At 47.0% G+C, this 25,577-nt stretch overlaps 1 protein-coding gene across 1 annotated transcript in view; it reads right to left on the minus strand.

The window, feature by feature from the left end:
• The window catches only part of CNTLN (centlein), a 1,182,709-nt gene that overhangs the window by 525,078 nt on the left and 632,054 nt on the right, over positions 1-25,577 (minus strand). The window contains exon 12 of the mRNA XM_085634784.1: positions 21,829-21,950. Coding sequence (XP_085490910.1) covers positions 21,829-21,950 — 122 coding nt within the window. The remainder of the gene's footprint in view (positions 1-21,828; positions 21,951-25,577) is intronic.

A 25,577-nucleotide genomic window follows, 5' to 3' on the forward strand; every position in this document is an offset into this window, starting at 1 on the left:
CTAAACTGGGGCACGGCGTCGAGCGGAGTCGACGTCGGCGTCGGGGGTGGAACCGGAGTCGACGCCGGTGGAGGAGTGACAAGGTTGACCGGCGTCGACGGGGACTCGAGAACGGGTCCCTCGGGCGCTTGCGGCGTCGAGGCCGGAGCCGTCAACGGCGCCGGGGCCGGAGCCGCCGGCTGGCAAGGCAACCCAGTCGGGTCCGCGGGGCCCGAAGGCGCACCAGCGGGCGCCGACGGCGGAGCCAGGTTCCTCATGGCCGAGAGGAAGGCACTGACTTCCGCCGGCATCGCGTTAGTCCCAGGGACCGGAGGGTATGGGGACGGACGCGGCGCCTGCGGCTCCGCCGGAGCCGCGGGGGTGGAACCACCCTGACCCTCGACCGAGTCGCGCGACCGGCGGGGGGAGTCCGAAGAGCGATGACGTCTCTTGGACTTCTTGGAATGCTTCGACTTACCCGAAGACTTTGATCCCGACGACCGATGGTGACGTCGGCTGTGGCTCCGCGACCGATCCTTGGACCTCCTCCTGGACCGGGATCGAGAGACGCACGGAGCCGAGTGGCGAATCTCAAGAAGCTTACGGGACCGCTCCCGTCTAGCCTTAGAGGTCAGGGCCTTACAGTCCGAGCACGACTCCGCGTCGTGGTCGAGGCCCAAACAGTACAGGCACCGGCGGGGATGGTCCGTAACCGACATCAATCGGCTACAGTCCGTACAGGCTTTAAACCCAGGCATCCTACTGGCACCGGTGTCGATAGACAGGATCAAAAAGGATCAAAAAGTTAGTCAAAAATTGACTAAAGGGGTAGCTCTCCCGGATCTGCGCTTACTGGCGCGGAAAAAAGAAGAACTGACGTCAGCGCGCGAGGGCGGCGTCTAAGTACTCCGACGACGTCATTCCGGCGCACGACGCCGACGACGGACGCGGAGCCGCAGACGACGCCTAGCGACGCGCAAGGGGTATTGCTGACGAAAAATCTTCCGGATCCAGTCTGACGCCTGGGGATATTCTAAGGTGAGGAATCTAACTAACGTGTTTCTTTCAGATAGCTGAAGTTACATCCGAACCTGGTGGCAGAAAAAAAATATCTGGGGATGGAGTCGATGCCCATGCGCACTATCGTCCAAGGGAAGAGTCACCTATCTCGTGACTACAAAAGACTTCTTTCAAGACAACAATAAGGTGCAAGCATCCAAGCCCAACACCAGATGGCGATCTATGCAAAATTGCGAATTCTGCAGCTCATATACCTCGAACACACTGTTCAGTTAGACATAGCCACCCTCCACTAAGCAATTGTACTAGCAAGACTAAAGGCTCGATTCCGATGCGGTTAGGAAGGCCTCCTAACGGCATTTGCTCCATACAAATCGGATCGGGAACGTGTCTTTCCGACCGACTCGGAAAGGTTTCTGACTGACCGAGTACGATGCGAATTAGGAGTTAGGAATATCCCAAACCGAACCCGACGCCATTTGGAATGACCGAGTCTTACGGAGCAGAATCATACGTCTCGACGGGCCGCGTGTCAGAACGACCGAGTACGATGCTGGATTTGGACAGCCTTTCGGAATCGTGCCGTCCGACTCGGATCGGCAGTTGGAATCAGACTTTGGGGGCCCATAGGAGGCCCCCCTGCACCCGCAGCCTTACCAATCGGACCCGTGGGGGTACCCATGGGTCCCCCCTTACCAGCCATGCACAGTGTGGCAGGCACCAGGGGGTGCCCACCACTGGGTGCCCTACTTTCCCCAGCCACCACGTTCTTCAATGGGAGCCTATGCATTCGGTCTGAACATAGACTTCCATTGAAGTCAATGGGAGTCCGACCGAATCGTATCTGGAAGCATCCGGATGCATCGTACTCGGTCGGTCGAACTCTCCCGATCCAAGTCGGTCAGAAACCATTCCCAAACCCATTTGGTCGGGAAGATTTCCTAACCGCATGCGAATCGAGCCCTAAGGAAAATAAGAGTAAAGAGAGCATGGGTAGCAGATACCATAGTTGAGATGGATTATGAGAAGCTGATGAGGGTTTACTAACAAATTAAGTCGGTTTTGTTGAAAGCGAGATTCAGAATGATCCAGCAGAGCTTTCAACATAAGACATACAAGTTACTATCACTGCTGCAAAAGACAGATCCCATAACCTCAGTCCAGATGGGAGTGAGATGAGGTAACTTTTCTCATCTACATAGGAATGGTTAAGGACTATGGTGCACTAGAAAGCAGTGTTGAGAAAGCTGAACATAGTTTCCAGTAAACACAGAGTGGCCCTGAGGGGTTGTGTTGAGATTTCTACCTCAAGGTTAGAAGAAGAGACAACTTATCAGACAGACGGCCACTAGCCAGAAGGTACATTGCCATAGTTTGTAGAATCACTACACATGTTATATCAGGAGATAGGTCATATATTAAGATTAGATGAGCCCTAGCAGAGGTCCTCAGGCAATTAAAGGAAAGAGGGGAAGAAAGCTGAGGAGCAATTTTAGGTAAATTAACCTAAAGTCGACTACAAGTACAGAGCAACCATGTTAAGAAAAAAACACCTTCATGGTTATTTTTGGCACTGTCAATTCTTGCTCTCAAATCTGGCTGTGGGGCAATTATTTTAAGAGATTGATATGTTAAAGTATGGTATAATATTTAATCAATAGTCTGTTGGAGGACACTTTGCTAAAGCCTCTAACTGATGCTCACATATTCAGATAAAAGAAAACAGCATGGAAACTGTTAAGGAAAGTGAATGATCGGTTTCGCTAAACAAGAAATGTGTGATTAGCTTAGAAAGCTTACACATGCCTTTCATGTTCATGGATAGCCAAACAGTTTGACTCACACCGTGCAGTGCTAATGTGGTGTGATTTGAAACCAAGTTAATTAGATCAAAAAAAGAACTGATGTAAAGTAACCCCAAGTTAGCCAGAGTGGAGATTTTTCAATTTATCATTGGTACTGAATTTGCATATGAAATACATGCAAGCCAGGTTCGGTTGTAATTTACCTGTTTTCTCCCCATTTTGGAATATGGGCGTTTTAACCGATCAGATTAGTCAGGATTTCCGTAGTACAGTCTGAGCCAAAGAATTGCATAGATTTAGAAGTTTCTATAAACACATTATTGTATTTTGACAGGAATTTTTAGTTTGTGCCTATTTTTGGCATTTCTGCATTCAAGTGTATGAGGCGAAAGTTGTCATGCTTAACTGCTGAACCTTCAGTTTAAAAATCTGGTAAACTCACTAAAAAAAGGAGACACTGACATTTACAATTAACATGATTGCCCCTTCCTTTGACAAGCCTGCCTTTTGTCACCAACTTAAACAACTATCACAAATCCCACCAAAAGCAAGATTAATGCTAGGAGGCGATTCGACCTAACACAGGATGCAGTCACTGATCGAATCTCTAAATGAGCCTTCAGGCCAAACAAATCTCATAAACACATTCTAAAGCTATGCAATACATACACTTGAGGATATTAGAAGACTTACTAACCCAACAGGTAGGACTATGCTTTCTATTCACATCAACAACACACTTTTTCAATAATAAATTATATACTGGTAGACGAATCCCACTTGAGCAATGTCTCAGATGCCACTATAGACCAATACTAATCTCTGATCATGCATGTATCACAGTCAACTATATTTAACTCACATACCAGTTAAAAACAAAATATGGAGAATTAATGACCTACTCCCCAAGAACAAGACTTTTTTCAGAATCATCAAAGCAAATACTGAAGAGTATCTAGAATATAACTCTCCTTTAGCCAAAAAAACAAATCTTACGGGAGGCCATTAAAGCCACAATAAGAGGCTCAGGGGGGCGCTAGAGGGCGCACGGCAAGATGGCTGCACCGTACTGCAGCTCTGCCAGCCAACCTCCTAATCCTGCAACTATCCTGCTCCCTAGACGCCATCCACGCCTGAAAATCGTTGGCGACTGACTGCTACATGCCAGGAATCTGCCTTGGGCATTTGGTTGCAGTCGTCGGCCCCTGGAGAGTGCAAGTGTTTGTTGACGGAGGGCCGGCGCTTGAAACAAGATGGCGGCAGCATAAATAGCTGCTGCGGGAGATCTGGTGCCCGGTGCAGCCTTTGGCTATCGGCGCATTCGTGGGATCCGCCGGTGGACACAGTTATGGTCTCTCATAGTTTCCAAGAGCGCCCGTATGTATTAATCCTCCAGTGTGGACAGACGGAGGTGACCGGTGCTACGGCTGTGTGAGAGGCACGGTGCATGCGCGGCGGCGCTGGCAGCCCACTGCATGAACATTTGGCGATCTTTGATGCGCTGCGGTGACTCGACTGGGTGCTGCGAGTCTTTTGGCCCAGGAACACAGAGATGCCGAGCTGGGAGTGCGGGCCGGTGGAGAATCACAGAGCAACATGGCGGGCGAACGTCCGGGGCCGCTGTGAGGCCTGGACTAACTGCGGCTTCGCTGGTATATCGCAGCGCTCTGCCTACCTGCTGACTTCTGCTGCTTCATTATTACGGTGAGATTGCACTTATACGGAGGGCTCCTGGTTGTGGAGGGAAGCAGGGGGCCGTGAACTCAGCCGCGCTTCAGCCGGAGCGTGTCCATGAGGCCTGCGACGGGCCTGCCATGAGCCTGCTGTGAGACACTGGGGATCTGACGGTGCGCGCTGCTCCCACTGATGCGGCGCCTCCCTTCCTTAGCGATTGTGGGCAGGGTGTGTGGGAGATGCCAGTAAATCGTCCCACCTCGGCGGCCCCCAGACACAACGCACTGCTCCCCCCCCTAAGCGAAAACCAGTACTGTGCAGTGGTGAGCTAGTGTGGTGGGGCTGACATTTTCTGAACTGCCAGTGGCCCTCACTGAGCACTATAAGCTCCTGTGGTCACTGCCCCTGGAACCTCCACAGCGGTGTCCTCAGCTCTCCGAGAGTAGCAGTGCAGAACAGCTGGTGATAATTACCGAGGCCCTGACATCATCAGTGAGAGCAGCTCACGACACACCGGACTCCAGCTTTGGAACCTACTTGCAGCCAAGCTCACTTCACCCCACTGACATTTGATTGCAAGCACCATTTTGCCACACAGTAACAGGCACTAGTGGTGTAAAAAGCGCGCACGTCTCAGATTGGTGCAGATTTGAATCTCTGCCCCTTCCCTGATAGTGTGGGTGGTGAGGCTGGTGCATGAGGATGAGCAGCGGAAGCGCAGACCAAGGATACGTGTGGGACCTCTGCAGTGCTGGTGTCCCCCGTGCTGCTGGAAGTCTGTCGCCATGGGCAAAAGAGATAGAAATCAGCCGCGCCTTACTTTTGACTTGCGGAATCCTGGCAAACCACAACAGAGAGCCACTTCTGACTCTGAGACTCCGTCCGCCCTGGTAAAGACATTGTCTGCTATCCAAGCCAGTCTTCAGTCCATAGATGGGAAGGTTGAGGCCCTCAGTGGTCGTATGGACCACATGTCAGCCAAACTGGACAGACAGTCTACCAGGCTCGGCAAAGCAGAACAACGTATCTCCGACGCCGAAGACGGTCCGCAGCAAGTCACTACCAAAACATCAGATATAGAGAAGATTCTGGCTGTCATTGAGGCCAAAAATGAAGACCTTGAGGCCAGATCCCAGCGCAATAATCTGCGCATAGTGGGGCTGCCGGAGTCAACGAATGTGGGCAAGCTGGAGACATATGTGGAGAACATGCTCTGGGACATCTGCGGCGCGGAAAACCTCTCTGAATTGCTCATCGTAGAGAGAGGAATGTATGATGATACCATGCATACCAACACAACGCGGTATTTTACATCGACTTGCGTTGGAGGGAGCTAGACTTAGGAATAGTGTGAATTACTATTCCAACTCCAGTCTACGTACAGTAGGGAAGGTGTTGGAATAGTAATTCACACTTTTCCTTAGTATGGAGCGCCCTCCAGTGCAAGTCGACGTAATGACTTGCGTTGTTAAAACCCCGATGTAACCATGACGCGTTGTAATGGTTGCGTGGAAAAGGATGTTTCCCTAGAGAGAGCTCATCGCTCACTGTCACTTCGCACACCTCCAGGTGCTCCGCCAAGAACGATAATTGCGCTTTTATTAAATTTCGGAGACCGTAACTTGGTACTTTGCATCTCTCGTCAGAAAGGTACCATCACGAATCAGGGTAACACGGTGGCACTTTACCCTTACTTCACTGCAGCCGTTCAGGTGGCTAGAAAGGAATTCCAGCAAGTGAAGAAGCTCCTGATCACCGAGAAAGTACAGTATGCTATGTTATATTTTGCCCGGCTTCGTATCGGCACCGATGATAAAGACAGGATTTTCACCAACCCACAGCAGGCCAAGGACTTTGCAAAATCTCTCCGGCGCAGGAAACAGGCTGCCCCTGATGCTTCGGACGATGAAGGTTAAGGTGTACTGAACATTGATCGGCGTTCCGACTCATTGACTTTCTTTCAGAACCTGTATTGCGAATATCACTATTCGCACGGTTATCCTGGACATCGAGGCGCGGTGCCTCTGCCATGTTGCTTTGTTAGCAGTAGCTGTTTTCGTTACAGTAGTGTTCGCAGTGTTCTCCTGCAATTGAAGTGCGTTGCTTCTGCTGCTCTGCATTCGTATACCTGTATCCTTTTTGCATTGGGTGCCCCCCGTGGCAGGGCGGGTGATATACTGGTCTATTTGTAACTCTGGTTTCTTATGTGTAATGAATCTTACTGATGGATGGTCTAGGGAGTGCATGTTATATTGGTCGGCCACCTCCCTTGTCATCTAGGGAGTAGGTTGTGCCACAGCGTTCCCCAATGGGTGAGCCCCATATCACATCTAGCACATGTTTCACTCTGTAGGGGTATGTTTTAGCTTATGGGATGGCTTTGGCAAGTTGGGTATGCTAAAGTGGGTGGGGGAGGGGGGTCCGAATTCTGAAAAGTGGAGTTTGTTAACTGTGATTGTATGGTATATATGTTTCGGCTTGTTATCATACAGATGGGTACTCACTATGCTAATGCTTATCACTCTCGATGGCGACAAAGGACGATAAGTTCACATGTTTAACGTGGAATGTTCGAGGGCTTAATTCCCCCAAGAAAATCTGGTAGGTATTCGCCTATCTGGAGAGGCATGGGGATCAGATTGCTCTCCTACAGGAGACGCACCTGACCAAGGTGTCTGAGGCCAGGATCGCTCTCAATTGGGCTGGGTATAAACTTGCCTCGTCTTATTCGTCCTATGCCAGAGAGGTTCTCATCCTGCTAAAAAGGGGTCTTCTATTCACAGCAATAAAAACGTGCACAGATGAAGAGGCGCGCTACGCTATGGTGATTGGCAAGCTAGGGGTCTCGTCACTGACTATTGTTAATGTCTATGGTCCCATTGCGGACGAACCTGAGGTGTTTGCACGCATTTCTAGTGTACTACCTGATTGGCCTGATGCTGCAATTGTGTGGGGGGGGGATCTTAACAAGCACTTGGATCCAAGCAAGGATAAAACTAGCCAACAGGGCGGACGCACTGCTGGAGCTGCCCAATGCATCAGGGACAGTATGATGGAGTTTGGTCTGATTGATGCTTGGAGGATTCGCAATTGGGATACATTGGAGGGCACACATGCCTTCCCGGCGCACGGTAGCTGGTCCTGTCTGGACTACTGGCTACTAAGCGAGGGGGCGTATGCCTGGGTAATGGATATCGTCCCTCTCCCTCGCACATTATCTGATCACAACCCAGTAAAGCTCGCTTTCACTATTTCCACCAATACTCATCGCCTGTTCACATGGAGATTTCGCTCGGAGGCCCTCTTAGACCCTGCCTGTTCCGACACTATCAGGAAAGCTATAGGGCAATATTTTGATATAAATGTGGGCTCTGTAGATAGCGCTGCCACTCTCTGGGAGGCCTTCAAGGTCAGTATTAGGGGAGTCTGCATCAGCACCACAGCACCACAGCGGCTATTTTAAAAGATAGCAGGGAACAGCTCTCGAGGATAGAGCAAGCACTAACAGAGTTTGAAAAAGAATACGAAACCAGGCCATGTGCAACCATACTCTCTCACATTCATGAGTTGATTTTAAAATATGATGAAATGGCAGATACTGAAATACTGTACTTATCTAAAATACACAGAGCCCGGGCCTATGGCGAAGGAGGTCGGCCAGGCCGTAATTTAGCTGCTAAGCTCAAATTCTGAGCTGAGCACCAACACATCACCAAAATCATGGATGCGCAGGGTGGGGAACATTATACACCACAGGCCATAGTGGATCAATTCTGTAACTGTTATGCTAACATGTACACTTCGCGGGGGAGTGCTGACTCTCTGGTTGAGTACTTATCAGACATTGCATGCGCATGGCTGGCGAACGGACACCGAGAATATTTAGGTCAGCCAATTGAAGCATCTGATATTCAGGTGGCAATACGCGCTCTACCAAACAAAAAAGCGCCGGGCCAGATGGCATCAAGGCAGAATTCTATAAAGAATATGCCAAGCTCCTAATTCCCCATTTGCTGGAGGTATATGGCGAGGCACATGAGACATGGAAACTTCCACCGTCGCTCAGACAGGCTTTGATCATCACCTTACTTAAAAAAGACAAGTTACCCTCTTTTTGCGAATCATACCGCCCCTTATCCTGGATTAATTTGAAGGCAAAAATACTAGCTAAAATTCTAGCCTCCAGACTCCAGCCTTTAATGCCATATATGGTCTTACCAGACCAATCTGGCTTCATACCAGAAAGGTCCACGTCCCATAACTTACGTACTATATTCGCGATGTTTCATGTTCTAGACCCTGCTCTTCCCGCTGCTGCTGTCATGTTGGATGCAGCGAAAGCATTCAACTCCATAGAATGGAAGGAGTAGTTTCTTTTCTGTAACTCCAGTTCTGTAGTAGGGGTATCTCTGTTATAGTCATAATCTAGTGAATAGTCCCGCCCATGTGCGTGGACCCCGGAGCAATAAAAAATAATCTCTAAAGGTGACAAATCATGCAGACCTGCATACACCTTTAAGTGAGAATTTAATTTAAAGACAGATAATGCAGCCTATACCCACAGGCTACACTGTCCAGTACTTCAACTATAATTCCACCAACATCCACAAACAGCACTGCCTGTCCAGCTTTTCTCCACATAGGAAAAAACCCTGCCTCTACCAGCAAAAGCCTCTGGAATGATAGAGAGGAAGGAGTGGACAGACAAGCCCCATAGGCTGCCATTATGTGGCTTAGAACTGGATACTGTGCCTTTAAGAAAACTTTCCAGATTTCCAGAACTTTCCCCAGTATCCCAGAATGCCCAGCAGGTCCCTTTTACTTTCAGTTCTTTTTTCCGGCTCCTGCTAGCAGGACCCTGGAGCATTGAGCTCTCCCCTTTCCAAGAGTTTATTGTAGTTTTTGTCAATTTTTGTCACTTTTTCAAGTGCTTAGTGGCTGGTACTGTCAACATGCCTGGCTTTTTGAAGGCGTAGCACGCCAGACCTGTAGCATTCTTCATATGAATAATTATCTCTCCACCGGGGAGGAGGGCGGGCGCTTAGGACTATAACAGAGATACCCCTACTACAGAACTGGAGTTACAGAAAAGAAACTACTCCTTCTGTAGTAGGGGATCTCTGTGTATAGTCATAATCTAGTGAATAGAATGGCAAGCCCATCCCCACACAACAACAGCTGTGGAGAACACACAAGACAATACCACTACTGTGCGAACAAATTTCGCAGCGAAGCCTGCCAAACCTGAGCATCTGCCCTGGCATCCGAGTCCAGACAGTAATGCGCAGCAAAGGTATGGACCGACTTCCAAGTGGCCGCCTTGCAGATTTCCGCAATAGGAACATTACGCAGCAAAGCCGTCGTGGCAGCTTTGCCCCTGGTGGAATGAGCCTTAGGTTTACCCCCTAAGGTCTTATTAGCCTTTTGATAACACAATTGCATGCAGGACACAATCCACCGAGAAATGGACTGCTTAGAGGTCGCGAAACCGGTCCTGACTGATCCATAATTAACAAACAATTGGTCAGACCTACGAATATCCTTGGTCTTATCCAGATAAAATTTCAACACCCTCCGAACATCCAGGGAATGGAGAGACCTTTCCGCTGGCGAAGAGGGATTCTGAAAGAACGTAGGTAAAGTTATGTTCTGGTTGACATGAAAATCAGAGATAACCTTAGGAAGAAATTTAGGGTGAGTACGCATCACAACCTTAGCAGCATGAAATACAGTATAAGGTTCTTGACAACATAATGCCTGAAGTTTACTCACCCTGCGGGCCGATGTAATGGCCACTAGGAACGCCGCCTTCCAGGATAGGTGCTGCAATGAAGCCTTGTGAATGGGTTCAAAAGGCTCCTTCATCAGTCTGTATAGCACCACATTCAAGTCCCAGGAAGGCGAGGGAAGTCTGACGGGAGGAAACACTTTCTTCAAGCCTTCCAAAAAATCCTTGACCACAGGGATCTGAAAGAAGGAAGTCTGTGAAGGGCATTTCCTGTAAGCAGTCAAAGCAGCCAGATGAACCTTTATGGAATGGAAATTAAGGCCAGACTGCGCCAGATGTAAAAGGTACGGAAGGATGACATCTTCCTTACATGTCGTCGGATCAAAGTTCTTGGACTTAAACAGATACAGAACCTCTTCCACTTGTAGGCATAGGATGTCCTAGTGGAAGATCGTTTAGACTCCTTCAGTATGTCCATACAATCGTCTGGTAGATTCAGATGGCCATATTGCACTATTTCAGGAGCCATGCCGCCAAACTCAAAGACGAGAGGTTGGGGTGCACCATCCGCCCCCCGAACTTCGTGAGAAGGTCCGGCCTGCACGGCAACCGTATGTGAGGCAGGAGAGACCGGTGAAGTAGGTCCGTGAACCACCACTGCCTGGGCCATTCCGGGGCGATCAGGATCATCCGCGCCCTGGACTGGGACAGCTTGATGAGCACTGCCGGAATCAGGGGAATGGGTGGAAAAGCGTACAGAAAGCTGTTCGACCAATCGATCCATAACGCATTCTCCAGCGTCCCCCGCTGGTAGTACCTGGATGCGAAGTCTCGGCATTTGCTGTTTTCGGCGGTGGCGAACAGATCTACGTCTGGAGTCCCCCACCTTGCGAAGACTTCTCCTAGTACTTCGTCGTTTATGACCCATTCGTGGTTTTCCTGAATCAGCCTGCTCAAGGCGTCCGCCTGAGCATTCTGCACCCCTGGCAGATGCGTGGCCGTAATCGTCAGTCCTCGGGCCAGAAGCCAGTGCCAGATCGCCTGCGCCTCCTGCGACAGAGTGCGCGACCTCGACCCCCCCTGCTTGTTGAGGTAATACATCGTGGTTGTATTGTCCGTCTGTATCAGCAGCGAGTTGGTCTGGAAGGAAGGAAGGAAGGCCTTCAGTGCCAGGAAGACAGATTTGAGTTCCAGGAAATTGATGTGGTACGTCGATTCCAAAGGAGACCACTTTCCTTGAATCTGCAAGTCCCCGGAATGCGCTCCCCAGCCTTGGAGAGACGCATCCGTCACGACACTCTTCGTGGGAATGTCCTTGTGGAAGGGAACCCCCTTGAGGAGGTTTTTCCGCCGAACACCACCACTTCAGAGACTGAAGAGCATGTAGAGACAGTCGTATCTTGTCGTCCCAAGAACCTGTCCTCTGATCCCACTGATCCTCCAAGCACTCCTGCAGTGGTCTCATGTGTAGCCGTGCGTGAGGAAGATACAGGAGGCCATCGATCCCAGTAGTGAAGACACCTTCCTCACGGTCGTCGATGGAGCAGTCCTGAGGTCCTGAGCCTTCCGAAGGAGTGATAACCGTCTCCCCTCCGAAGGAGACACGCTTGCTGACCGCGTATCGATGGAGGCTCCCAGGTACTGTATGCACTGGACCGGAGTCGGGACCGATTTGGACATGTTGACGTGTAACCCCAGCTTGTGCAAGAGAGCGCACGTCCACCGGAAGTGTTCTTGCGCTTCCGAGTAGGATGATGCCTTGATCAGCCAATCGTCCAGATACGGGTAGACAAACACCTCGTTCCTTCGCAGATGTGCCGCCACCACCGCATTGCACTTCGAGAAGGTCCTGGGCGCAGACTTTAGCCCGAATGGCAGTAACTGTGTATTGATAGTGATTGGCGCCGACTTGGAATCGCAGGAACTTCCTGTGCTTCCGTGCTATGGGCACATAGAAGTACGCATCCTGTAGATCTATGGCACAGAGCCAGTCTCCCCGTTGCAGCTGAGGGTAAATCTGATGCAACGATAGCATGCGAAACTTCTCTCTGCAAATCCATTTGTTTGCCTGTCGCAAATCCAGAATGGGCCTGAACTCGTTCTTGTCCTTCTTGCGAACGAGGAAGAACCGAGAGTACAGACCTCTTCCCCTTTGAGACAGAGGTACCTCTTCTACCGCCTTTTTTCTCAACAAGATGTCTGCCTCCGCCTGGAGCTCTCCCAGCTGGAACTGAGAGCTTACCGGCGGAATCGCTGGAGGCGGGCTGATAAACCGAAGACTGTATCCATTGCAAACAATATTCAGCACCCACTTGTCCTGAGTAACTTTTCTCCACTCTGCCGGAAAAAGTTGAATGTTTCCCCCCACTGGAGTGGGTAACGGTTGAGGGGGAAGTAGCCGCTCAGGGCCGAGACCCGGCCGGGCCCTTGGTAGTGGTAGCCGCCTGCTGGCCCCCTCTACCCCTCTGGCGTTTCTGGAAGGGCTTCCGGAACTGCTGCTGTTGGTGCTGCTGCTGTCCCTTACCTTGCCCACGCCCTCTGCCCGTAGACCCGAACCGCCTCTGGAACGGGCGCTTCTTCTTCTCGGCCTTCTCCAACCCGACGGCCGTCAGGGTTTCCGCCTCCGCCTTCATGCGGGCCATCTCATCATCCGCATGTTTCCCAAACAGGGTTTCCCCCCGAGAAGGGCAGGTTGGCCACTCTGTGCTGCGCCTCCGGTTTGAGGGACGTCAGGCGCAGCCACGAATGCCGCTCTGGTGGACGCCATGACAGTATGCGTGGGCGGCCAACAAGGAGAAATCCGCCACCGCGCCGATCACCTGATTCGAAACCAGCATGCCCTCACGCACTCTTTCCAAGAAGTCCTCCTTCCTGTCCCGGGAGACACCCTAGTCCCCGGCGAGTCCGACAGCGTCGGTGAAAAATCTCTGGTCGAGGACCGCGTGTGCGACCTGGACCTGTGCCTCCTACGGCGTCGTCCTGAGTCCGACGATGACCGTCCATGGCTCCGCGATCTTCTCCTGAGAGAGCGGGAGCGCGACCTCTTCGGCTTCGGTCTGCCTGCTGGTCTAGCCGGTCCCGGCGACCGTGGACGTCGCGGCCTCGGAGTCCCCTGCGGCGGAGTCGGGTACCTCGGAAGGGAAACCGACCGCGGAGGAACTGCCGGCGGCCCCAACGGAGTGCGTGGTAACGAACGAGGTGGGGGCGGCAGAGGCAGTGGCGCCGGCTGCGGATGCGGAGGCGGTGGTGGCGGTGGTGTTGGCGGTGGTGGTGGAGGCGGAGTCGGAGGTGGTGGAGGAGGAGGCGGTGGCGTAGGCATCCGAGGAGGCGTATACACCACAGAGTACACCGATCCCGATGACTCTCTCTTCCTCGACGGCGACCTTCGCCTCGACGGCGACCTTCGCCTCGACGGCGACCTTCGCCTCGACGGCGATCTTCGTCTCGACGGCGCTCTTCGTCTCGACAGCGCTCTTCGTCTCGACGTCGAACTTCTCGTCGACGTCGACCGTCTCCTCTTCACCGACGGCGAACGGCGATCTCCCCTCGACGGCGAGCGCCGACGCCGGGTCCGATCTCAACGCCAACTGCGTCGCAGAAGATGCCGATGTCGTCGACGGCGGCCTGTTCAGGTCCTTCGACGTCGACCGTCGACGCCGCTTCTCCCCAGAGCCCTGGGGAGACGGCGAACAGATGGTAGTCATCCCCCTCGACGCCGCCGTCGACGTCGACGGGGAGTGGGGACGCTTACTGGTCTTCCTGCCCCTGGGGAGCCCCCCAGAGGCCTCAGTATGGGCCAAATCAGCCCCTCCAGACCCACCTGGTGCCTTCAGCCTTCTCTCCTCCAGGACTTGACGCCTGATCTTCATTCTGTCCCTCAGGGTCCTGGCTGAGAACAAGTGGCAGATTTCACAGTCTTCAGGCACGTGGGACTGGGGAAGGCAACCTATACACACCTCGTGTGGATCTGTTTTAACCTTTTTTCTACCACACTCCGGGCACTTGTCGAACAAGCCAGGCATGTTGACAGTACCAGCCACTAAGCACTTGAAAAAGTGACAAAAATTGACAAAAACTACAATAAACTCTTGGAAAGGGGAGAGCTCAATGCTCCAGGGTCCTGCTAGCAGGAGCCGGAAAAAAGAACTGAAAGTAAAAGGGACCTGCTGGGCATTCTGGGATACTGGGGAAAGTTCTGGAAATCTGGAAAGTTTTCTTAAAGGCACAGTATCCTGTTCTAAGCCACATAATGGCAGCCTATGGGGCTTGTCTGTCCACTCCTTCCTCTCTATCATTCCAGAGGCTTTTGCTGGTAGAGGCAGGGTTTTTTCCTATGTGGAGAAAAGCTGGACAGGCAGTGCTGTTTGTGGATGTTGGTGGAATTCTAGTTGAAGTACTGGACAGTGTAGCCTGTGGGTATAGGCTGCATTATCTGTCTTTAAATTAAATTCTCTCTTAAAGGTGTATGCAGGTCTGCATGATTTGTCACCTTTAGAGATTATTTTTTATTGCTCCGGTGTCCACGCACATGGGCGGGACTATTCACTAGATTATGACTATACACAGAGATCCCCTACTACAGAATGACATGTTTCAAATTCTGCAACGCATGGGTTTCCCTGAGATTTTTATTGGCTGGGTGCGTTTATTATACTCTGACCCCTCAGCGCGGGTACGCGTGGCTGGTCTACTCTCTGAGCCATTTCAGATTGAGAGAGGAACCCGGCAGGGATGCCCTTTGTCACCGCTGCTGTTCTCTTTCACGCTGGAGCCGCTGGCTTGCATAATATGTCAGCGGCACAGGGAGACTGCCCTGAATTTTATGCACCGCCCAGTTGGTATATCTCTTTATGCTGACGACATGGTGCTTTTTATCAGAAAGCCTCAGCGGCACCTGGCCCCCGTGCTGCGGAAATACATCAGTCGGCCTTTTTTCGGTCTAGCCATTAATTGGGATAAATCTGTGATTATACCTCTTACACTGATAACGAGCCCTCCTAGTTTGGACTATCTGTTGGTGTGATCTACTGACCTAGTTAAGTATTTGGGTACATCGGGACCCCAAGATTGTTGTTAAAGAAAATTATGGGAGGGCGTGTGTTGCCCTGGAGAAACAAGTGGACAGGCTGACGGCGCTGCCATTATCACTGGCGGATCGCATCGCTATCATCAAAATGATAGTTTTACCGCTTTTTTGATATCTCTTCTGCAACATCCCTATAAAAATGTCTAAGCATTTCTTCAACACTGTACGGTCTTCATTACTTCGCTTAATCTGGGGAGGCAAACAAGCTAGGGTAGGCTGGAATACTCTCACGCTAGATTACGCCAAAGGAGTCTTTTGCGCACCAGATCTATACATATATTATCTCTGCGCCCAGGCGTAATACGCGTACTATTGGTACAACCCCCAGGCCTTCACTCCTCATGTGGCTGTGGAAGATGGCGATGTACACCCGATTCTGTTACCTGCCATACTTACACACTCGCAGAGGGGTACGTCCAAGCACGAAATCAATGCAGTAGACACCACCATTGCCGCATGGCAGTCTATTGGTAAACTCGCAGCAAAGTTCCTGATTTATGCTCCAGCGCTGCTTCTGGCGCATCATGCGGCGGTCTCGGTGACGCAGGAGGAAGGCCAATGCATTTCATGAGAGAGGTTGGTATTGACAAAATGCAAGACATTTATCCCAACGGGTGTTTTATCACACCGGAGGGGCTTCAGTATATTACTAACCCAACGCTGTTATTCCAGTTCACTTTGTACAGATTGAAGCTTGCTATAAAAACACATAATAATACATTCCCTGCTGAACCACCCTCCTTGCACTCTGCAACTTCTACTGGTTGTGCCTCACGACGCAAGTTAGTCACTAAGCTGTATAAGGCGGTGCGAGATGAGAAGGTTACCGGACAGAAGCCTTGCACGCTGGAATGACAGGATCACTCCTCTGCTTTTATCATCAGAATGGGAGCACATCTGCAACCTCACCAGCGCCCTCACTCCAAACGGTAATCTGCGGATTTTCCATTTTAAATATATTCACCAAGTGTACCACACACCACTTAAACTACACAGGTTTGGCCTCCGAGACACTAGCAAAGGCAAGCGTTGCGGGCAGTTGGATGCTGACATCTGGCCTGGGAATGTAGGCTAGTGTTTAGTTTCTGGGAAGACGTAGTGCAGCACATACAGTCTATGTCTGTGGTCCCATTGCAATGTATACCACAGATTTGTCTGTTATGCTATATACAGCAGCTGAAGGGAACTATAGGCAGATTTATAAGAATTGCATTGCTGATGGCAAAACGCCGTGCGGCACTGACATGGGAGAGCACTCTAGTCCCCCGTCCAGACCACTGGGTAAAACATCTGGTGTACTGTGAAGAAAACCTCGAACTCTATGTGGAAGAGCTCCCATCGTCTTCTAAACCCAAGGACATTTGGGAACCTTTGCGTCAATACCTCCGATTGCAAGCCCAGGAAGGTTCAATGTCTGATGAAGAGTGATGTTAATGTGCATATATTGTTCATAGCATGACGATGTCTCTGTATATTATAAGTAGCCCATGACAGAATAAGATGAAAGGTCGGTCAGTCACATGATGTTTTGATGTTTGTTTGATGTTTGTACTGCCTTGCATGGCAGCGATGCTCTATCTGTTATTGTGGAAAACTAATAAAGAGAACTTTAAATTTAAAAAAAATAAGAGGCTCTATGATCAGCCTCATGGAAAAGAAGAATCAGGAAGGCAAACTAAAAATGCTAGAAAAAGATATTAGAAATTAAGAAGAATCCATCCCTAAATATCCAACAGGACAAGTTGGCCCAACTGTCAACACTAAAATATGAACATAAACTATGCCAGATAAAGCTCACCATGTTATTACAAAATGTAAACGACTAAACTTTTGTGGATGTAACAGAAAAAGCAAAGATGGTTTCCTGGTTCTCAGTACCTGTTTGTCGAGAAAACAAAATGTTGCAGGGCAGTTGCACCAAAAGAGCAAGAGCTCACACATGAGAAGAGGTGATATGACTGCAATGAGAAAGAGAGTCTTCAGAGTCAAAAGATGCAACTGTGATTTGGCTCACAGTAAGGACACACAAGAAACGTCGGGATCAAATTAAGGTCTCAGTGTGGCATCAGAAAGCGTTTGGGAGGAAATTTGTGTCAAACCTGTAATAAGATGCATCACCACAGGTGATTTAATACAATTTAAACATAGATGGCTGGTCTAGTGTGACAAATAACCCTTCACGGTGCCCACTGCAAGTGCTTGCTTAGACAAAACAAACAATAAAACAGAGTTTGGCTTATAACAGGCCTGTGTCGTGAGTTCCACACTAGGCCATGAATTTGTCCCATTGTCTGACATAAATGGACATTGTAGAGGAATGCCTGGCAGCAGGTATAACATCCAAACCTCTGGATGTAAACTGAATGCAAAAGCCACTGCTCAATCTCCAAACATGGAGGACTAGATTACAAAGGTTTGGGTGCAGAACACTCCTCATCTGGTGCGACAAAAGATCCTGCTGAAGCAATTGCCTGATCAAAGAACAGTTGCTGATGCCCACAAGTTATGGGTACCACACTCTCCTGGCGAAATCCAGAGCCTCTAAAATGGCTTGGGCTCGGTGGTTCATATCTTCAGAACTCAGTCATATCTTAGGAACTCAGGACAGGAGAGACAGAGGCAGAAACACATACAGGACTCCTGTGCTCTACTCTAACTGGAATGAGTCTCCAAGACAAAGGGGAGAGGAGTTGACCTAACGGCTAGGGCACTCGACCTCGGACCTGGGGAACTGGGTTCGAGCCTCGGTAATGACTCTGAACATCCTGTGATTCTGGGCAAATCACTTAATCTCCCTGTGCCTAATAAAAAAATGAATGTGTCCTCATGTAACGTAACTGGTGCTATGTAAAGCGCTCTGATACCTGATTGGATTCGGGTCAAGTTCGCGCTATATAAAACACTGCAAAAAAAATAGCATTTTTAGAAACTCCAATAGCAGACGTTTTTTACACTGCACATTCTCAACTTTGATGAAAAAAATTAAGGAGAGCTCCCTCTCCTGTTGAGAGATGCTATGTGCCACCTCTAGATGTAACTGCCATTCATGATCCACCAGGTATCGCCGGCTGATTTTGTCTGCCCTGGGGCGTAGGGATTCTGTTAGGTGGTTCCCGATCAGAGAGATGACCCTAACACTCCAGCTAGCTCCCGAGGTGCAGCACCTCTTGGCACAGGGCACAGGACCCAGGACCTCAATCTGTCCTGCTTTTTGCAATACCACATGGTGGTGGTGTTGTCCGTGAGAAACTGCATCAACCTTGCCCTGATGGATGACAGGAAGGCCATCAACACCAGGTGTATGGCCTGCAGTTCCAACAGATAGCCTCACCAGCCAGGCAGGGACGATTCAGTCAACTCTGTCTGCTCTGAATGGGGAAGGTAGAGAGGTATGCCACTTGTCAGGATGCAGTCGAGCAGCCACTCCTGCAGATCTTGTGTAGTCTCCTTCAACATCCGTCAGGCTGCCTTTATGCTGGGCCCGCAAAAACTTCAGATCCCACTACAGTGGCAATTGGGAACCAGAGGTGAGTTCTAGAGGCATGCATAGCGTGAGGTACGGATCGGCTAGTGGTCACTCGAGTGGAGGGAGGAGGACCAGTCCTGCTTGGCCTTCTTGTGTTTTTTTATTTTGACTTCAACTTATCAGACAACCTTGACCGCAAAGAGGATATGTTACGTGAATAACCTTGAAAGCAGGAAAGAGTCCACAACATTGACTAGGAGCAGGATTTGCACATTTGTTAATGCTCAGTAACATACAGCTTTCACTTCACGGTCCCGGATTGTCTTTGGGTTCATGACGACGCAATGTTCGTCAGCTTGGGGTAATGCCCAAAGCCAAACACACAAAGGCACACCTCACGTGAGTCTGTAACAGACATCTGTTTCAACAGTCACAGAATGGTTTAAACCCTGTAGTTTTAGTTGGGGACATTGTTTACTTGTACACCGGATTGCAATTTTTTGAAGAAAGAAATTATCAATTTGATGAAAGACGGGGAGCTGAGCTCCAGATCAGCACTCAAAGGCGTAGAACGAAAGGAACTGACATCAGTGCTCAGGGGTGGCACTTACATGTGGCCCCAGTATGTCACTATCAGGGTGGAACAAAGTCACCATGGACCCAAAAGTGACTCCTACCGGGGTGCGGGAGCACTGTGGCAAAAGCTTCAGACTCAGTCTGGGATCTAAGATATTCTAAAGGTGAGGAGTCTGTGGCTGGAAACATTCATCAGAATTTAACAACTTCATTCAAGAGTAGCAAGGCTAGGAATGACTATGGAGGATCCTCCATATTGCTGTGGTGTAGTGAAAGTGGTTTATCTATGGGGAAAACACTTGAGGGTGTGAAGAAAACAAAGTTTTGAAAATCAAACACACTTTTGCCAAGTATATATGTAAATGCAAGTGGCCACTTATAACCCTTGCACATGTGAAAGTGCATTTACCTTGGAGAAACAAGGTATTCACAAATGAATTGCCAAAATATTCCTAGAAAAATACAGCTCTGCTACAGGTCCCCAGCAGTACTCCTAGAAAACTCAGAATTACAAGAAAGCCAGAAATGTACTTCAAATATAGACAGAAGCCTAAGAGAATAAATTTCTGTTTTTATTGTTTGTTAGAATAAGACCTTGGATTTCGATAAGACACTGACTGCACTAGACATTTCATCTGTTTGTAACTAGTATCCTTTATAAAATAATATTCGGCTGTAGAGGTTAATAATGTCTTAATTAAGAAGCTATGAGATACTCAATTTATTATATAATTACATTATTAATAATGATATAAACCAAAATGTATATAACAACTGAAATTCAGTGACATGAATACCTTTGATAAATGGATGAAAAATATTAGTAATTTCATAACTCAATAATTGTATCTACCTACCGTATTCAAAATAGATGGCATTATAGTACATTTTGAAGTAAACACAATGCGAGTCATATCACATGTTATATTTGAATAAGCAACTATGTGTTATGTTTAGTAATATACCCCAATATAGGCCTGGGTAGTCACCTAACCTTTCACCTATGTTTTCCCTGCCATTGTACTACATAACGTTTTTTGATATTGACTTTCACCTACTTAAGGTGCTGCATTACTGTTGTGTGGTTTTGCCCAAAAAACTAGCCTAATTTATTATGCATGAGGATTCTCAGAATCACAGCAGGATTACCATCTTCTGCATAATAACTATGTATAAGGGTCATCCCTTCAGTCATCCTCGGCGGACATGACACAGCAAGGCAGAACCCCGGAGGGTACCTTTGGGTATATATACACCATATCTTTGCTGAGGCAGGCAGAGGAGAAAGACTTCCATGCTGACACACTTACACGAGACGCTGAGGTTACTCCACGCAGACACTTCAGCACGCAGTGGTCTGACATCCCTTGCGGGGTGTCTATCTCGAGACGAAAACGTGGTCTTTCGTTCTCTCACACCAGGTAATGGGGTTGGCTTCAGCCTAGGGGGATTCTTGGCTCGACATCTACATACATGCTAGGTACACTTAGGTACATCTAGCTAGGGTTGCATCGTAGGAGTACGCATTATTATTGTCATGTATTTATATACCTGCCAATGTTCTTTGTTTTAGCACTATGGTAGAAATCTACCATCCATTTACTCTGTTGGTGCTTACAATTATTTATATCTGTTTCTGTCTTATGGTTGTTTCAGCACACCTATTTTATACTAGAATGACGCTGGTTCAATAAATGCTTATTGAAAACATTCCTGTTTATTCTGTGTGTGTTTCTCTGAGACAAAGTAAGCACGAGTGACTGAGCGAAACATACTGTACTGTTTCCACGATCCTTGATGGGACAGGGTTGTCATTTCAATAGTTGCCAGGAACTATTCTCTCCTTGGTAAGAGTAGTTTACAGTGGCACTGCGAGATAACTGGTATACAGGCGGACATACCCGGTGGGTGTGTCTGGAATCAGTCTGGACACCAATCCCAAAGTTTATGTTGTCTAAATGTGCAGATCCTATATAGGTTTACAAGAACTACACGACATATGCACACAAGCAAATGAAAATAATAAGCAGAACTGCTCTAAAAGATTCAACTCTTACCCTCTAATCCCTTACCCTCAGAAAACAATTTCATAAATGTAAGAGCAACACCCACAAACTACTCATGATTTTTTATTCTTTATTTTAGTATATATGTTACTACTTCAATATTGCTTTCATAACTTTGAGATATCTGAATACAATGACTCATGATGAAGATGGCAGATGTTCTGTAGGAACATGTAGAGGCGAGTAGCAATGGGAGTGGCTCTCAATTCTGGAGCAAGTACAGAATCATGAGGAAAATTTACCATTAGATTTTGTTTAACCAGAATATCTCTACAATAGGAGGAATTCCACAGGGGATTCTGCTCCAGATTCAAAACTTCCAGTAGAAATTGGAGGACTTTCTCATCGCCATCAAACTCTAAATCAGGACCTACATTTAAGAAATAGAATAGTTCACATCATGTGCATGGACAGTGTGCTGAACTTACCTGGTACTGCCTTCTTCAAGTTCCTTCACCTGCTGCTTTAACACTCTATAGTTGGTCTGTATTAGGTAAAGCCTTTCTTTCCGCTTTTCATGGGCTCTTCTTAGCTCAGCATTCTCTTGAGACTGCAAAACAAAACAGGTTTTTAACGTTAAAAGCAAATGTCCCTTGTCACAGCTATAAAGAACAGACAACAGCAAATATATTATTTAGTGTGTATATAAACAGTTTTATATGTAGGATTCGTACTGTTTCATAAACCGGTACATTTTACTGACATCTTTCAAGCTACAGGTGGCAATTTATTGCAAACTATATAAATCAAAAAGGTTTCAAGATTTTAAGTGCTAGATAAGTTAGCATACTGACATTATTGCAGCACTGACCCCCACTAGGGAGTGCAGAACATTGCAAGATGGAAAAAAGGTCAGAATTGAACAAAAACCCAATTTTCTATGACATGGATTTTTTCTGGCAAGATACAATATGAAAAAAACAGGAATGCAATCGGCATGGCAAAATAATAATCATCTTGAAAATACTTGCTTTCATAAGCATAATTAGATGTAGACTTTTTGTTTGGTCTTTTTCATATCTAATGACACCATCTATGATAAAAAGACATTATGAGGCACATATCAAATGAAAAAGGTAAACCACACCTAAAAACATGTATTTTCGCTGTTAAAGTGATTAGAAAACATTTGTTTGTATTAATATCATATCACAATTGAAACAGTCATGGGAACATGGGTGCAGCCACTTTAGCGATAAAGCGAGTCAATTAATTTTAGTTACGTGAAACAGAGATGTACATTAGACTTGGTGTGCTTTTGCCCAGGTTATGCCCAAGGATCATCAAGCATAGTCTTTCCCAAACTGTGGGTGGGCCACATACCGAATATTGGTGGGTTGGGAAAGTCCAGACAATAAATAAAGATACCTTTAAATTCTGTATTTGTCACATTTGCTGATACTCCAAACACAGGTCAAATGTCTTCTGACAAATTGCTACTTATTATTTTTACATGGGGATTGGTATTTACTTTTCTTTCTCCAACTGCAAAATGAGAGCATATTTTAAAGTGAATTATGCTACATAGTTTTTATCAGTAAAACTGTAAGTCTGTGCAAAATTAGTGGACATTTTATGTCTGAAATGACAATGCACTACCACACCATGCTTCAGTTACATTCTAAAAGTGCCTCTCCACATGTCGATTAAAAGGTAGGTCTGTCATGAAAAAGTTAGTCATCTAAAAAGTAGGTTGTGGTTCTAAAAAGTTTGAGAACCACTAAAAACTAAGTGATCAAGTAAATTGATAGAGAAATTAATCTCTCTCCGTTCCAATGCGCAGACATTGTTGGAGACCTAGACCTATACATATATATATATATATTCACTGAAAAAACCATAGATTTCAGGCACGTTATAGCTAGGAATTAGCATTTAAAAAACCTTAGAAATTCACTGAAAAAACCATAGGTTTCAGGGGCGTTATAGTTAGCTGGACTTTTCACTCGTACAAAACCATGGAAAAACCCTCGTTATAGTTAGTTCAGCTAACTATAACTCGCGCGCCCGCAATGCACTGCTGATGACGTCACATATTACATCACTCATGACATGGTCAGAGACATCACTCATGACATCACTGATGACATCACTGATGACATCATCCTTGTGATAGAGTGGCAGACCTCCTCTCCCCCTAATATAACCTTTGATACACACATTCAAAAATAGAAATTAAAATTTTCAAAACAATGGACATACCAATACCAGTTACAACAACCTACTCAGTAATTGTAAGATCCACATCCACTCATTCACCAACAGTCCTATACAGTCACTCATACATGTACTCACTCATCATATGTACTCATACACCTATACATCCTGTTACACAACGCCACTCATCCATAGTTACTCACACACATAGTCACTCATGCTAATAAAGAATCAAACATCTGTTTACCTGCATACACAGTTATACACACACCACCACACTTACTTCTACAGAAACTTACACATACTTAGTCTTTTAAACAATCACTTATAGAAACACATACTTATTCATACAGGAACTCTTTCAATCTCTCACTCTCACATATACTCACTTATATACACCAATAGTCACATATACTAGTTTAAAACATATGTAGTTACTCATAGAGACACTATTGAGACAGTCATTCACTCACTAACACACCCATGCACACACTCATCCACCCATACAGTCCTGCACACATGCTGTCTTCAACACATACAAACAGTGAGTCACTCATTCATGCACCTATGCACTACGTAATACCCCCCATCGAACCATACAGACATCAGACACTTATACTGATACTCAAAAACAAACTAATAACCTATATAGACACTCATGTAGCTACTCACCAACCCATGCAGCCACTTATACACAAAGTGAGAGACTGATACAGATATTTACATATTTAAACATTACTCACTAAGCCATGTATTCACTAAGATACACTTAATCAGTCAGTTATACAATCAATTTTTCAAAAACAAATCATCCATTTAGACACTTATATACCCATTTATTCTTCCATCGACCTTGAGATATACATATATAAAACATATGTAATTTTCAGAAAAACACACATTCACTGGATGATGACATCAGTGATGTCATCAGTGATGTCATTTGAGATGTCATCAGTGATGTCATGAGTGATGTCACTGACCATGTCATGAGTGATGTAATATGTGACGTCATCAGCAGTGCATTGCGGGCGCGCGAGTTATAGTTAGCTGAACTAACTATAACGGGGGAATTTCTATGGTTTTGTACGAGTGAAAAGTCCAGCTAACTATAACGCCCCCTGAAACCTATGTTTTTTTCAGTGAATATATATATATATACATATATATATATGAAATGTTGGAACTCCCACAACCTCCGAACGGGCGGCGAAGAAGGAGAGACGGACCACAGGAATCTTCAGGCAAGAGTATTTATTCGACCATTACGACCATTTCTCAGCAAACCATGACGCGTTTCGGGCTCGAAAGCCCTTGTTCACATGCGGAGACAAGTTGCACTGAATGATTTTTTATGCGCTGCAAAGTGTACACCCACTTCCTGATCACGTGCTACTAGACCAGGAAAACAGACTTCGTGTGATACACTGAAAAACAGTGGAATCAAATTGCACGATGATTCTAGAAAACGTTACACAAATATAAAATACGTGTAGTAGGTATTTCATGCAATCTGAAGTACGGAAATGTAATGATAAACATTGTCATAGGCAGCCAGCATAAAGCTTATACACATGACTGAACTTGTTTAAGTATGTGGGTGTTGGTATAACAGGATAAATCCTTAAAAAACACCCAACCGACAAGAAAGGTAAAACAATGCCATTAAAAACATATACCGTATAATATCATCATATAAGGAAACTCAAAATCTGTACCAGTGCAAAAAGGTGCATAGCAGCATTTTCAATAATTGTGCAAAACCGTGCGAATGTGCAAAATATTAGGGAATATGTGCAAATATAACAAAACAGTAAGATTAAAATAGGAATGAATAAATATTAATAACAATAAAAAATACAGTCCTGATAGTTATTGTTAAAATCATATAAATTTCATTTCTAAGGTTCCATCATCTTACTGGAGAGTGCTGATAAGTCATAGAATAATATATATTATATATATGACAGAAGAGGTATAGGGAAAAATCTGCGCTGTGACCAGATAGCTAAAGTGCGTA

This window comes from Triturus cristatus, chromosome 2_1, assembly GCF_964204655.1.
Source record: "Triturus cristatus chromosome 2_1, aTriCri1.1, whole genome shotgun sequence".
NCBI classification, from domain to species: domain Eukaryota; kingdom Metazoa; phylum Chordata; class Amphibia; order Caudata; family Salamandridae; genus Triturus; species Triturus cristatus.